Consider the following 15,357-nt stretch of genomic DNA (forward strand, 5'->3'; position numbering starts at 1 on the left):
AACAATTAATGGAGACCTGGAAAAATTAAAAGTACCCCAAAAGTTGATAGGGTTGGTGCAAATGACTATACTAAATTGTAGAGCAAGGGTAATAAAAAAAGATGGACCATCTGAGAAATTTGAAATAAATGCTGGAGTAGACAAGGCGGTAGACTCTCGGCAGTATTTTATTAGAAGTATCATTAATTAATCCAAACAAGTAGTAGCATTTGCTGGTGATTTAACTCTAATAGCAAAGGACTGAACAAATCTTAAAGACACATTAGAAAAAATTATAAGGGATGCAGGAAAAGAAGACGAAATATATGAGAATAAAAAAAAAGTTCACAAACAAGAAACGGTGAATATAATAGTGGTCAGTAATGACGAATAGTAATCTCCAGTTATTATTCTACCTTTATTCAAAAAATCAATCATGATTACTACATGGCAAACCCAAAAAACTGAAGCAAGAACTTTTACAGCAGATTTTTGGACAAAAAACTTCTTAGGTCTTGGATAGCCAGAGTGTTGCCATTCCATCGATTGCTGCTTTGTTTCTGGATCGTAGAAATGTACCCAAGTCTCATCCATAGTAACAATTCGGTTTAAGAAGTCTACATCGTTTTCAAATCGAGCACATATCGAACGCGATGCATCTACCCTTGCACGCTTTTGGTCAACATTCAAACATTTGAGGATTTGCAGCAATTTTTCTCATGTCCAAATTGACGTGAACTATATGATTCGTATGAAATATTCAGTGCTTCAGATATCCGTTTCAGCCCAATTCGACGCACTGTTAAAATCATGTCATGAACTGCATCGATATTTTTGGGGACTGACACAAAAACTAGCCTTCTCGATCGGTCAGTAGCTCCAGTAGTCCATATGGTATTGAACAGGATTGAAATCAGGGAATGTTGAAAGCCATAAGATAGAACCTTCATGTCCTATCCATCTGTTATCATAACGAAATTTTTAATAGCATTGGGATATTCTTCTACCCACACATGTGAATTACGGTAATTATCTATCCTGTTTTTTGTGAATTGAGCGTCATCTATAATTAGTGTCCTGTACAACTTTGGTCGATTATTGTCAATTCATTCACAAAATTCCAACACATGGATTTTATCTCCAAGATGTAGTCGCTGAACCATTTGAATATGATATGAGTATAGACGATTTTTTTGTAAGACTCTACTTACTTTTGATTTAGTAAGGAAAAGATCCATTTTCCCGCAAATAATTGAAAACTGACCCAAATTTTGTATAGCTCAGAGCCTGACTGTCAGAAGCAGCTCTACTATTACCATTAAAGAATTCACAAGAATTATGTCGGCATATTCTGAAGTTGCATTTTACTATAGTAACATAAGCTCTATCAAAGCTAACACAATAGTACGAAACCTAGGTACGTAAAGAAATATGTATTCTTGTACACATAAATAACGGTAGATAATGAAAATGGGTGAAAAATATCAACAAACATTGTCACATTTATCGTTCCCATTGGTTATTTGGCTTTAAAACCACTTATTGCATTTAAAAAGTGTTATTCAGGGTGCAACAGTCAAGACGAATCCCCAAATTGATTTTTCCAAAGTCGGACAATTTCAGAAGTTTAAAAAGGAGTGAAGTTGACACTTTTTAGTATCCTTTTGATTTACCTTGTGTAAATAGTAAACTCAAAAATATTTCAATTTTTCTATCTTTAAGAAACTTTTACAAAATTTTGATAGATAGTGCTAGTACGCTATTCGTATCAATGCTTAAGTCTAGAATATCTAAATGTCTTCTTTTAAATTAAACGTAGTAACTTTCTCATTTAAAACAGGCAGAGGATTCCAATTTGTTTTTTTTTTCAAGTAAAATAAAACTAAAAGAATATTATTCTGCTAATACGAAATAGTGGGTGAAAGAAAGTTGGTCTATTATTAATTAACATTTCTGATGAAAATCACGAGCCTTCTCACGCTAAATATAAAAGCTTTGCTTCAAGTTAATACTCGTTAGTTAAAATCGATAATGCTAACTACGAACTAATAACTTGAATAAATTTAAACCGTAAAGCACAATATTGAGAACGATTAAACGATATAGAAAGAGTGGAAATAAATTGAGTAGAAAGTGAATAAAAGAGATATAGAGAAAGAATGAAAGGTTTTGTTGAATGAGGTACTCACGCAGGGAGATCTCCAACAGCAGCTCCACTGTACAGGCAGCAACGGCAACACAAGATATACACGTCAAGTCATATCAATACAGCACGTGCCATGCCATCGGCAAACGCACGTGCAAAACAATCAAAATCTAATCCGAAGAACGCATATTACGAATATGTTCACATAAGTATTTTCTTGTTACATTTTTTATAATTAATTACTAGGTGTAAATAAATGTTTCTTAGACAAATACATACTTTCGATACTTGATTTTAACTTAACATTTGTACTAATTTTAAGATGAACTTATGTATTTATTGTACCGGTCAAAAGATTTTGCCCACCCCATATTCCAATCTATGAATTTCGAAATAATACACTTTATCTTCCATATTGTCAAGCAAAGGTTGAAATGATGTCGAAAGCAGTTTCCTATTTCCACTTATTATTTATGGAATATCCTGAAAAACAAACGGAGCCAAATAGATGATTGATTTTCGAAATTATTACAAGAAAATGTCAAAATTTTGCAACGAAATAATGAAAGTAGAATTCGAGTATGTAGCGATTAAAGATTATAGTTTTATGATTCTAAAATTCTTATCTAAATTTTATGTTCTTTAATATATTAATATGAATATAGATCGTATTTTTTATATTTGTTGTGTATCACGCATAGGATTGATAAAAACTTTTAACCGGTAGTGTAGGTTTTTTAGAGAGAAAATATGATTCTGAAAGAAATAATAGATGTTTAAGTCCATGAAACTTTTACGAACTAAACAGAGTAATGCCTAATTCCATCACAAACCAAGATACCATTATATAGAGTCATTCGAGAGGTATGGTCACTTTCATATGAAAGATGGGTGAATCAATGCTCTGAAACTTCTACCTAACAGATATATTGCAATATATCCACATTCTATCGGATATCAATTATTTTCTATCCTGTATACAGTCTGAATACAAACTAGATACTAAATACATTAGAAAGAGTACACCTTGATGTTTTATTTGCCACAATCCCAGTTAGTATAGATTCAACTTAAATATTTTCCACTCATTTCCACTAAATTCAATCTATTTTTGACTAAGACAAAATATTTCACAATAAAAGATAATAACATAAAATGAATCTTTGTCGTGTCTGACTTTTAAAAATAAAGTCAGGTTTGTTGTCCTCAATTATTCTTAGGTTGTTTTATTTAAGTTGATCTCAATTTCTACTAAGCAACAAACAAACTTTGACTAGCAAGCAGACTACATTTTAAATATAATGCGTTATCAAGATGTAAGTAATTATATACTTATTACCTTGCATTTCATTTTCGATTGGAGATTAATTATTGTGATTCTGTTCTGTTAACTGACTTATCAAAAGAATAGAATAAAACTTATTCTTGATCTGCATTTTTTTGCCCTGCCTGTTTTTGTGTAGCCTTTTCCATAACGAAATTCATTAGATTTTATTAGTCCAATATAAAAGATACATTTCATAATATCAAGTGTCTAGACTACTTCTGTATTGGAAAATTGTGGGTTTCAGCGATTTTGATATAAAATGGGTTTTATCTCTTAAAATATTCTGCATAATAGAGAAAATATGAAAATCTGGAGGGCAACGCATTAAAGAAATACTTTTCTTGTCACATAGATATGACCCAACCAAGATTCTGTAAATGCTTACAATTTTCGTTTATCACTATTTTGAATAATTACCACAATAATGAAGTTACGTGCAGTTATCAATTACAAAAACGCCCTGTATAATATGGAAGTTACTACTACTGGGTTTGTAAAATACTGAATAATTTCAGAAACCTATAAAACCAGCACAAATACGGGAGCACTAATGAAGAAAAGAAGGGAACTGATGGACCAGTATCCAACAAATAATGACCAACTAAAATAGATAAAAAAAGAAATCTCAAGATGAATTAGTGAAGATATCAGAGGTGATAACAAATCGGACAAAATAAGCAAGATCTTTAATCCAAGGGTCCGAAGAAATGCCAGAAGTTACATTACCCGAACTAAGTGATGTTCTTCGGGAAATTAGAGCATCGAGGTTTAGCTTTACATCAAGTTATTTGGAAACTTTCGAAAATATTAGTAGATGGTACCACTTGTCAATGGGATTGAGCTACTATAATTATCATCCATAAATAAGGAGAAATAGCGAATCTACTTTATAGACTTATAAATCCCTATCTAATAAATTATATCTGTACCAACCTTGCAAAGCAACAGGATTTTGAACTGGGTATGGCACAAATCACCACCTTAAGACACTCATTGGAAGTTGCATAGGATATAACCAACCATTCGATACTCTAAATTCGTCTATTGGTAGGTTTTGAAGAAATGGGCATAAGCATAAGTGGCAGTCGACACTGTTAAGATCACATCAGTTGGACTCAATATGAATACCAACACAACGTAATTTATGATCAAACTCATTATAAGCATATACTAAATGGTACATTTGGAAATCTGGAGCATATCTTCTGATCAGATATCCCAATATGCCCAAAGAGAAAGGTTATGGATCAATGGGTTTTGCCAGTACTTACTAATGGAGCAGAAGCCATTCGGTAAAAACCGATGCTGATCTTTTCACTCAGAGAAAAAGTTCCGAATAATCAACAGAAACAAATGTCAAGTATCACTTATGCAATTGAGCAAACTACAAACTTGAAATGGAATTTAGCTTACTTCGTTACTAAGTTTGCAAATGAAGGCTTGACATAAAAGATTTTGGAGTGGAGATATCGTCAACACACATCTCGTAACAGAGGACGTCTATCAACAAGATGGTCCAATGATATTTAGATAATTCAATGGATCCGCACAGAACCGGCTCAGATGGACTCAATTGCGGAAGGTTTATGTTCAGCAAATGACTCGGATAAGCTGAATGATTATAATGATGAAAAATATGATCACCATATTGGAATTCACCTAGTCTGCTTTCTGCGAGGTTTAATGACAAAAATAACTGTTAAGTCAGTCCAATTAATCGATCTTGGTTATGTTATGACTCATGACTCCTTCCAAATATTAAACTGGTCAGAAACTTATGCTTATATTTGACGTATAGTCTCAATATATATATATATATATATATATATATATATATATATATATATATCTACTAAAAGCATTTTATGTATTTGCAATTGTTTTCACTAAATCTTCCCAAAATTGATGTTTTTATAATAATTTTTCTATACAATTTTGATAGAATACATAAAAATATACTTCAGGTGGGCAAATTTCAATATAATTTAATTTCAAAATTATTTCCGTTAAATTTATGAATATTTCTCATTTCGTAAAATATGCGTTCTTTCATATAATCATTCTATACATAATGAGTCAGTATTAACATCAACATTTCGACCAATTCTGCAATCACAAAATACAATAATGCCAGACATTAATCCAGGTTTTCACGAGGACAATAAACATTCAATTTTGACTTAACAAAAGTTCCGCTAAATTGCGTACGAATCAAGCACTCGTTCACGTTTGGTTCGTCTGTCAGTTTGTTTTAAATTCAAAACGTTCGTATTCGGTCTATAAATTTGTGATCGATTGCTTGCTTACGTGGTATTCATTTTGACTCTAGTTGAAACCAGATATCAACATATGATTTATACAATGAATCCGCTAGAAATATAATGAAAACATTGAGTTAAAAAATGTACTTCATATATTCGATAATTTTCCCACTCAAAACTTGATTTTATCCAATTTCAATTTAATAATTTTGTCATATGTCAGTGTACTTTGAAATCATATCAAACATATTTTGAAATTATTTGTGACTTGCTCCGAAAGCTATAGATTTTAGTAAATAGTTCTACAAATTCATATCCTATTATCCTAACATCAGGTAAAGACAACAGAAATGGAAAAAAAACCTAACAGATAATCTATAATCTACCCGAAGGGACAAAATCAACCGATCAAATGCGACGCAACAGCGCCATAAAGAACCGTTTTTTGAGATATTAGAATACAAAACGCAAAATACAGTGGCTCTTATCAAATATGAATCTCCAAGAAGCATTTTAAAGCCGAATTCACATATCAAGAATACGTTTTCGTGTTTGATGGAGTATGAAAGTAGTTGTTTAATTTTAAGTGCTGTAGAAACTGGTAATGAAGATTTACATTTTGAGCGATTGGGTCATATGAACCAATCTTTAATAGAAAAGTATCCGGCGACTGTCAAGAGGAAGGAGTTATTCTACCAGTGGGAGGTATTTGATTTGAAATTGACATTATAGTCGAAGAAATAGAGAATAAAAAAGAAACACCCTGGAAATCTCTGAGAATTAAGACGCATTAAGATTCAACAAAGTGCATTCGATTCGGTAGAGCCTCAGGAAACTTTGTGAACAAAAATTATGAATAAAAAATGAAGATTTCACTTATGCAGGGGGAAATACATTTCGAAAAGTGCATCTCGAATGATTAAAAAATGAATAATATATAACACGAAAAATATTGCCTTAAATTGAAAGAAAAATATGACTGGCAAAGAGAATTTATGTGGACCTTAGATGTAGATTTTAGAGATTTGCTTTTAAGATTATAAAATTTCTAATGTTGATAGCAGAAGGATACAATTAGAGTTGGTTAAAAGACATGAGAATATTGTGTAGAAAGGCGAACATCCGGAAGATGAAGTTATAAAACAAAAAAAAAATGAGGATTGTGAGAGACCATTTGTAGAAAATACAATTAATCCATGGGGATCAATTGATTCATTCCCAATTACAGAATCGTATTGTATATGAATAGTAAAGTATTTTAATTGTTTTTCAATGTTCAAATTAAACTTTTAAGTTGTCCGATTGGGAACAATCGTTTTTGAAAGAATTAATTGAGTTAGTTTTTTCTTCAATACACTTGAATTGTATCGTAGTTATTTAGCGGATTCTGTATCACTTTACTCTTGTAAATGACTGGAACTGGATTCCTGGATTAATAATTCTTCAAATTCCAACAACAGTCTACAAATATAAGCTTTTACTAAGCCGAAATGTTACAAAATAGTTCAGAATTATGAATGAACTGATTGCTGGAGCTAACGATTTCTACAATGGTTTAGTCTCTTTGGAAACAACCTATACAACTGATAATAGAAGCTCTTATGAAGTAATTTTTAAGCGACTTCAACTAATTAATGGCCAATTTATGTTTTATTTCTATTCAGATGCATTATAGAGCACGAGGGTTGGATAAAAAATGTCCGCTCCAACAAAGAAGCAAAACGTTTCCAGCATAGTCTCTTTTTAGTAAACATTTTCAGCAATATTTTAAACTTTTCCACCCTTTCAAATAATAGTTGATGTGTTTTTACTCAGAATAGGTTTTAAGGTATGCTTAAGTGAAGAGTAAGATAGAGTGAAAAAATGCCGTTGTTCTTTTGTCTCATCAAACAATGATATTTTATACTGTTATTGTTTCACCTATTAGCAGATAGTCGATAAACACCATACGAAAAAACGGTCAAAACACTTTTCTGGCCGATGAAATCTTGTTGTGAATAGCAAAAATAGCTGAAATTTGAGGGAATATCTCTCAATGCATACGCAAATATATTTAGAACTCATTTAATGTGACATCTTCAGGTCATGAAAATTTCTCAGACAATCCTCGGATCTCATAAAACAAGGGAACTCAAAAAGAAAATCTGAAAAAAAGTATCGATGGAAAACTATTGTAGTTTATTCCACCAACCTAAACAAACATTGAAATGGCTAGAAATTATTTTATTCTAGACCCGGAAATCCGGGTCATTTAAGAAATATTATAAAGAACTTCCGTCACCGTCATACAATTTAGTAGTATTAGTTGTATTTCTCTCCAGTGCAAAAGTGTTTAAGTTGATTACGGTACTGGAAAATATGCAAAGGCGCCGTGAAAGTACAACATAATATGATTGTCAAAAACACATACGTTTAACTGAAACCTAAAAGTCGAATGTTATAAATTTCTGATGAAGGAAAGTTTTCTTCTCTTTTGGGTAAACTGGTTTATCACTTTTTGGATAAGTAGGTCTCATTGTTATTTACAAATTGTCGGTGAACGGGTAAGCATACAAAGATTTTCTTGCGACATGGTTAATCTTCACCAAGTTTTCACACTTCGTAAGAAGAAAGATTGTTGATGTGATGTGATGGGGTAGGAGGTAGAGCTCTAGTTGTGCGAGATCATTGTCGCGTTTTGACACTTAGATTTTCCTCCAAGCTTCGACTTTAAGATTCATAAAAACATTTTTTTGCGACATAGTTAATCTTCACCAAACTTTTACACTTCATAAGAAGAAAGATTCATCAGTTGTTCATATAGTAGGAGGTAGAGCTCGAATTGTTAGAGATCATTCAGATTTTCCTCCAAACTTCGACTTTAAGATTCATGCAAACATTTTCTTGCGACATGGTTAATCTTCATCAAGTTTCTACACTTCATAAGAAATTTGACTCCTGACTAAAAGCCCTTGCGTCAACGAGTCTAATAGGATTTTCTTGAAAGGTTAGAAAGATTAGAAAAAGATCTACATTGAAAGGAGCCCGATTTGAGTCGATGGAAGAGATAAAGCAAAAAACGGCAGAACTCCCAAAGACCCTCACCAAAGAAGCCTTCCGGCACTGCTTCGATCAATGTAAAAAAACGTATGGAAAAGTGTGTGGTGAGGAAGTTGAAGGAGAGCATTCGAATGTAGAATAATGTTTCTTTATCGGCTTTTAGAGCCTCGGCAATCATCCAGATACTTATTCGATCATCTACACGCACAATTTGGTTGATTTTGATCACTGTTTCCGTAGCTAAAACAGACACAGGGCTACCTGGAGGGTGGTCCTCTTCAGTGCTCTCTCGGTCCCCACTAAATCGCTTACAACACTGAAAAACATGTCCATGAGATAGAGACTTGTTCCCATAAGCCTCTTGCAATAATTAAAAGCACTCAGTCGGAGTTTTTTTCAATTTAACGAAAAATTTGAGATTGATACGTTGAATCTGTTTTTTGGCACACGGTTTTTGTCATGAGAAAAAAAAACACTTCCCAAAACGTGTTTTGGGACGTGAATAGACAAGATATCTAGATACCCTACGCACTAATCGTTCTTTACCTAACCCGTCTAGGGCGTCCCCTAGGCGCGCAGTCTCGTTTTTTAATAGCCAGACCTCGTATTAATTTTATACAGTAATAATGACGCTTATCAAAATCTACGGTTCAATTTGTCTAAATATAAGAAGGAACAAACAAGAATCTCACTACATGCAGAGGGCAACAACAATGGAATCCACTTGAACTATGGTAAGTACTATACAAATAGCACTAACAACAATCCCGAATCTGGAGCAATTGGTCATATGAGGCGTTTCCGGTTGAAAGAAAACAACCAAAAAATTATGACAGGAAAGTTGTGGATATGAAGAGAGGAGAATAGAGTATTTATCAGCTCATAGACTATATGACAACTTGAACATATTTCAAAGAAAAGAAAAAGGAATCATTCCTACAAGAGAAAATGAAATAAGAAATCTGAGCTTGCAGGAGTCATAAAGACTGAGAACTGCATGATATAATCCTTCAAACGTGATTTATGCAGAAAAGGCACAGGAAGAATAGAGTGTTAAGGGAAAATGGTGAATCAAAAACAACAATCTACACAGATAGCTATATAGCCTTAAAAACATTACAGCAAGTCTACTTATTCTAAAAAAACTGAATTATTCATACGAGTATGTATGGGTAACTAATCAGCTGGCTTCATTATCTTTGACATCCTCCTTCTCTAAACGAAATTCATATCTTTGTCCGTTTCTTTGAGTGTGAAATATCCTATACAAAAAGATGAATACTTTCACGTTGAACTTGAATCGGAAAAGCTCCATCAAAATATTATTGAATTATTTGGACCAATAAAAAATTAACGGATAATTTGCTGCAAATCAAAATTTAATTCCAGAAAAGCAAAAGATTCTGAAAAATTACTACCAGTCGTTTCCAATTACTGGTTAAAACGATTCAACACAATAATTTTGTGCAGAAACTTTTACTCTTTACTCTATAAAAATATTTGGATTAAATGCTAATAAACTGAGCTACTAGTTCAAACGATTCATAACCTGCTTTAACAGTTTTTCTCCTTCGTCCAGATTTTACGCTAATAAAATCTCAATGTATGACTTTGGGATTATTCAATTCCAGCTTAATCTTCATTTAAAATATATGACATAAAATCCAATTAAAGTAAGAAAAAGTTCATTCGTTGATTGGTAGAGACTCGCAACTTTTCATTCGATACCAAATTCTCAGTTATAAATAGGTTTTGTAACCCGTGTGGACCTTTAACTCACAGCTATAGGGCTTATATAGGATCTTCATGTTGAAACTATCTCAGAAGAAATAACGAAAGCCTCCGAAAGAGGTGAAGATAGAATTCGCAAACATTCCAACAGATTGTTCAGGTTAAATACCAGGATGAATCACTAGTGACAACTAGATTGTAAATCCGTGGGCAAAATTGTGTAACTACAATAAAAAATGACATTTTTAATTTTAGAAATTACAAGTTTTCATTAACAATAATTACTCATGAACATTAATAGTAATTGTACAAAAAGAAAAATTTCTAGCATTAATACCTTGCGACATTAGGGAGCTTTGCAAGGCAATATCAGAATCCCCAGTATCATCAAAATTGGTAGAAACCGGAAGTACAATGTAGGATGATGTCGTCCCAAAATCTGCTAAGTTGTTAAAGGTTAGGAAAATAGAAAGAAATAAAATGATTCACATAGCCCTCGACTACCGTCATTGACATCCATCCACCATATTTTTTTATCTCTGTAATATTTGCTCCTGATTCTGCTAAAAAAGAAGCGGACGGTCTACGAAAACAGTGGTCTGTATTTTGCATTGATTCTGGCAGTTAGAGAAAGCTGTAAACAATAGATGTCATTTTCCCAACTAGAGTGACAGTGCATTTTTATTTCGGGTAAAAAACTACTATATTTGATAATGGGAGGACAATGTACTTACCAAAATAGTCAACATACTTTCCAATAATACAGAAAGAACAACTGACATTGTTTTTGTTGTTGGAAGTTGGAAGGTATGAGCAGTGATTTATTTGTTTATAAACTTTCCAACTTTTCCATGTGTGTGAATTTTTTGGGACAGTGCTTTTACCTTCGAATATCAACACTATTTTTAACAAGGGTGCTTGACTTGACAATTGAAAACTTGGTCTGCAAAAATAGCAGCAGAATCTTCAATATTCACTAAATCAACACTCTCATCAATATTCCACTATCGACAAATATATTAAGTGCTTACGAGCCAAAGACAAAAATTAGACAAAAAAGCAATTTGAATAGCTTTGGCAAAGTTTGCCAGTCACAGAAACCTTGTGATCATTTAAATATTAAAATGCATTATAAAATTCATTGTCTTTAGAAATTCGACTATTTAAATATTATCAAGCAGTTAAACAAATAAATTGTTCGACATTTGTATTAGAAGTGTTTTCATTTTGTTCGTGAAATTGTTCAATGCGCTCCGCTCATTTCACAAACTTTTTCAATCACAAAATAAAACATCGCAGCCTAGCAATTTTAATATCTTTCAGTAAATACATTCATTTTCATCTTAAAAATAGTTCCCAAACGAATACAATATCAGATAAACAGTTTTGAAAGCTATCCAATGAATCAATCCTAAACAATCAATTTTTAGTTGAAATTGTTTTCGAAGAACTTAATAATTCAACTAACATATTGTAATTTTCGTATCAATAAAACTAGTTGAGATATTAAATACAAAGTGACATTACACGCAATGCTTTTATGTCTTCATTGAAAATTCGCGTGTGAGTTTCTCGTTAAGCAACGAAAACACTATCATAACAACAAATCTCGTATATTCGAACTGATTTAGATTATTGTGTTTTGTGATTGTTGACGATCACCAAATTGTATGAGCTTCTATCATTTGTTGTTTCAAATTATAATAAACCTGTTTCGTGAAAGAAAATGAAAACTAATCAGCAGATACAACAAGCAGTCGGATATTTTTCTAATTAAAAAATACTCTAGTTTAATATAATGTCATATATTGTATAGTCGTCAATAGAATTGAGAATTGAAAAGTCAATATTGAATCGCAGATGGATTAAATCCGTTTCCTATCAGTATAATATTCAAAATAAAAGTAGTTGATGAATGATATATTTTCTGAACATTTTAGTTGTGATTTCTGGTAATATTATTTTTCAAGAAACTCTATTCCTATCAGTCCTTAATTCTCTTTGATGTAGCATACATAACTTGTATAAAGGGGGTGTTTAATTTGAAATAAACTCGATAAATCAAATATTATTTTTTCAGATTACTCGGAATAGAATCGCCATTTCCCATATACAATCTACACCTATTTTTATTCAAACTTCAATATCCTCACTACTCGCAAATTTAGCTTTTCTTCCCAAGTGCTACTAGGAATAAGTCGAGAATATTGAGATATATTGATACCAGTAGAAATCTAAAAGATAACCTTCTATCTATGCATCTGAGTGGAAATATTCCTTTCTTATTATACGTCAATTTTCTCAATACTTGCCGGTTTAGCTTTTCATCTGAAGTACTATTATAGAAAGAACTCAAAAAGATTGAGATCTAGTGATATCAGCAGCCATCTATTATCAGATCACCTTCTACCTAGGCATCTGCCTGGAGATACTCATGTTTTATTCATGCTCTCATCTCCTCGATAGTTGATGGTTCAGCCTTCTTTCTAAAGTACTGTCATGGAAATAGATCGAAAAGATTGAGATTTGTTGACATCAGTGGCGATCTAATAGATGACCATCTACATATGCATCTGTCTGGGAATACTTTTTTTATTAATGCTTGTATTTCCTCAATGTGTCTCTTAGGATATCGCAGACTGGTATACTATCGATTTTGGAATGCCTGCTCCCATAAAGTACCGGGTGTGCAACTAAAAACGGCCGTCGGCCATATCTCAGGAAGGTTTTATATTACAACTACTTGGAATAAATAGGAATAAAATTATAATAAAAGTGGCCAAAAAAATACGTGGAAATTATTTTTTTGAATATAAGGCCCACCACTAGACAACGTTTTTGAGAATAGGAGATTAAGAAAAACAAAATTTTTTGAAATTTACCCAATTAGGTGGCACTTTTTATACAATAATTGAATTCTCTAGCAAATTTAGGGCAGTTTTCATGTCACAAGTCTCAATCCATTTAAATGTTGTGGGAGGAATTGGGAACCTGGTTATAAACTGATGTTTGAAAAAGCCTCTATACAGCAATACCAAATATATAAATTATAAGTGGATTAACTACATGCTTTCTGAATTATAAGTATGTTAGTATGAAGATTTAAGATTATAAATTTATTATTATTATAAAAAATAAGAGGTCGAGGGAAAAACATTCTCTAGAACACCAAGAAGATTAAAGCATTCGGTTGGTAACAACGAAGGATATCAACGTGTTTTACTACTTATACTATACTAATTATACTATTTTAGATTGCATATCATATTGTTCTACACCAGAGACTAAATGTTCGTGACTTTGATACTAGGCTAAATTATTGCAACTGGCTATTAAATATTATACACGATGATTCTAGAATACTTTCACGAATTAAGTTTGCGGACAGATGAGGCTGTGTTTCAGAGTAATGGTAAAATAAATTGCCATAATATACACTACTGGTCCAAAATGAATCTTCGTTGGCTGCAGAAGATCGAATATCAGGATCGTTGGTCAGTAAATGTGTGGTACGAGATTCTAAACGAACAAATCAATTGGACCTTTTGTTTTTAATGAGATAGTTAATGAAGAAAGATATCTATACTTTCCAAGAAACGAATTGCCACTTCTTTTAGAAGACATACTCTTGCCCGGCACATTATCCTACATATTTTCGGCTTTTTTTTTAGATCCAACATCCCCAGATAGGTGGATATTAATCATGTAGAAGTTTATTTATTTGACTAGTCAGATCTCCAGACTTAACTTGATTGGATTTTCATTTGTGGAGAAAAATAAAAAATCGATGTTTCATCCAATGATTTGTTCCCATTGTTAGTAATATCAAATATCACCATCCAGCGGCAATAATGAAATTATAATGAGAACAGTTTAATTTACTGCAAGCACACCAATGTAAGAACTTCCCATGTGTCAATAGAAATCACAATAATCAAAATATACTTGCATACGATGCTAATTAAATTGCATATAATTCATAAATTTGGTATTGCTGAACAGAACCTCTTCCAAACAACATCAAGTTCATGAAAATTGGCTAAGTCGAATCAGAATTATGGGCATTTTTTCACAACAAGGTTCCCACTCTCCCCTACCTCTTATTTGAAGAGAAAGACTTAAACTTATAAAGTGAAAAATATCTAAAATTTGTTAAATACACTATTTTATAGAAAACGCCACTTGAATAAGCGAACTTTAAAAAATTTTGCAGCAGCAAATTCCTAAATTAAATAAAGGTGCATCCATATTATTAAGTTTATAAAATCAAATGAGACTTTCAGATTGTTGAACTGAACTTCCTTCAAAAAAATTTCGAGACACGTCAAGGAAATAAATGATGAAAAATTTTGAAGCTCTCTGTACAGTAATTCCTAAGATTGAATGATAATAATATATTTCAAATAAAACTGTAGACATTCCATGGACATAATCAACTTGACTCATATCTATTAATATTTCATATAGTTTCCATTTTCTTTACTAATTTAGTTTACCATATTTTTTGTCGGTTACAACTTAAAACTTACTCTGGCGGTCGACCTCTGAGGTTGAAACTGATGAAGGTAACTTGAACCCTTTGTCCGGGTCCCGCGAGAAATGTGTAGACGCAGTTTCTTGAGTGACCACGAGGGTTCTCGAATTCCGGAGCGTAGAATGTTCCGTTCATTGGACCTCCGGGTCTACTTACAAACGTCTGATCACACTCTGAAATTAAGAAAAAAATATAAATATATCGTGATTCAACACTTATTATAACTCTTCGAAATAATTTTTTCATATTTTTGTTTCTTAAATGTTTTATGATCGGTTTTGTATTTAATTCATGAAGCTGACCTATCGATAACTAACAAAACAATTGCCGTATTCCACAT

General features: G+C 32.3%; 1 protein-coding gene across 1 annotated transcript in view; it reads right to left on the reverse strand.

The window, feature by feature from the left end:
* Positions 1 to 15,357, reverse strand: part of LOC130441225 (tolloid-like protein 2) — a 133,694-nt gene that overhangs the window by 57,505 nt on the left and 60,832 nt on the right. Inside the window, exons 3-4 of the mRNA XM_056774805.1 lie at positions 15,013 to 15,190; positions 2,169 to 2,195 (exon numbers count right to left, since the gene is read on the reverse strand). Of these exons, the coding sequence (XP_056630783.1) occupies positions 2,169 to 2,195; positions 15,013 to 15,190 (205 nt within the window). The remainder of the gene's footprint in view (positions 1 to 2,168; positions 2,196 to 15,012; positions 15,191 to 15,357) is intronic.

This window comes from Diorhabda sublineata, chromosome 3, assembly GCF_026230105.1.
Source record: "Diorhabda sublineata isolate icDioSubl1.1 chromosome 3, icDioSubl1.1, whole genome shotgun sequence".
NCBI classification, from domain to species: Eukaryota; Metazoa; Arthropoda; class Insecta; order Coleoptera; family Chrysomelidae; genus Diorhabda; species Diorhabda sublineata.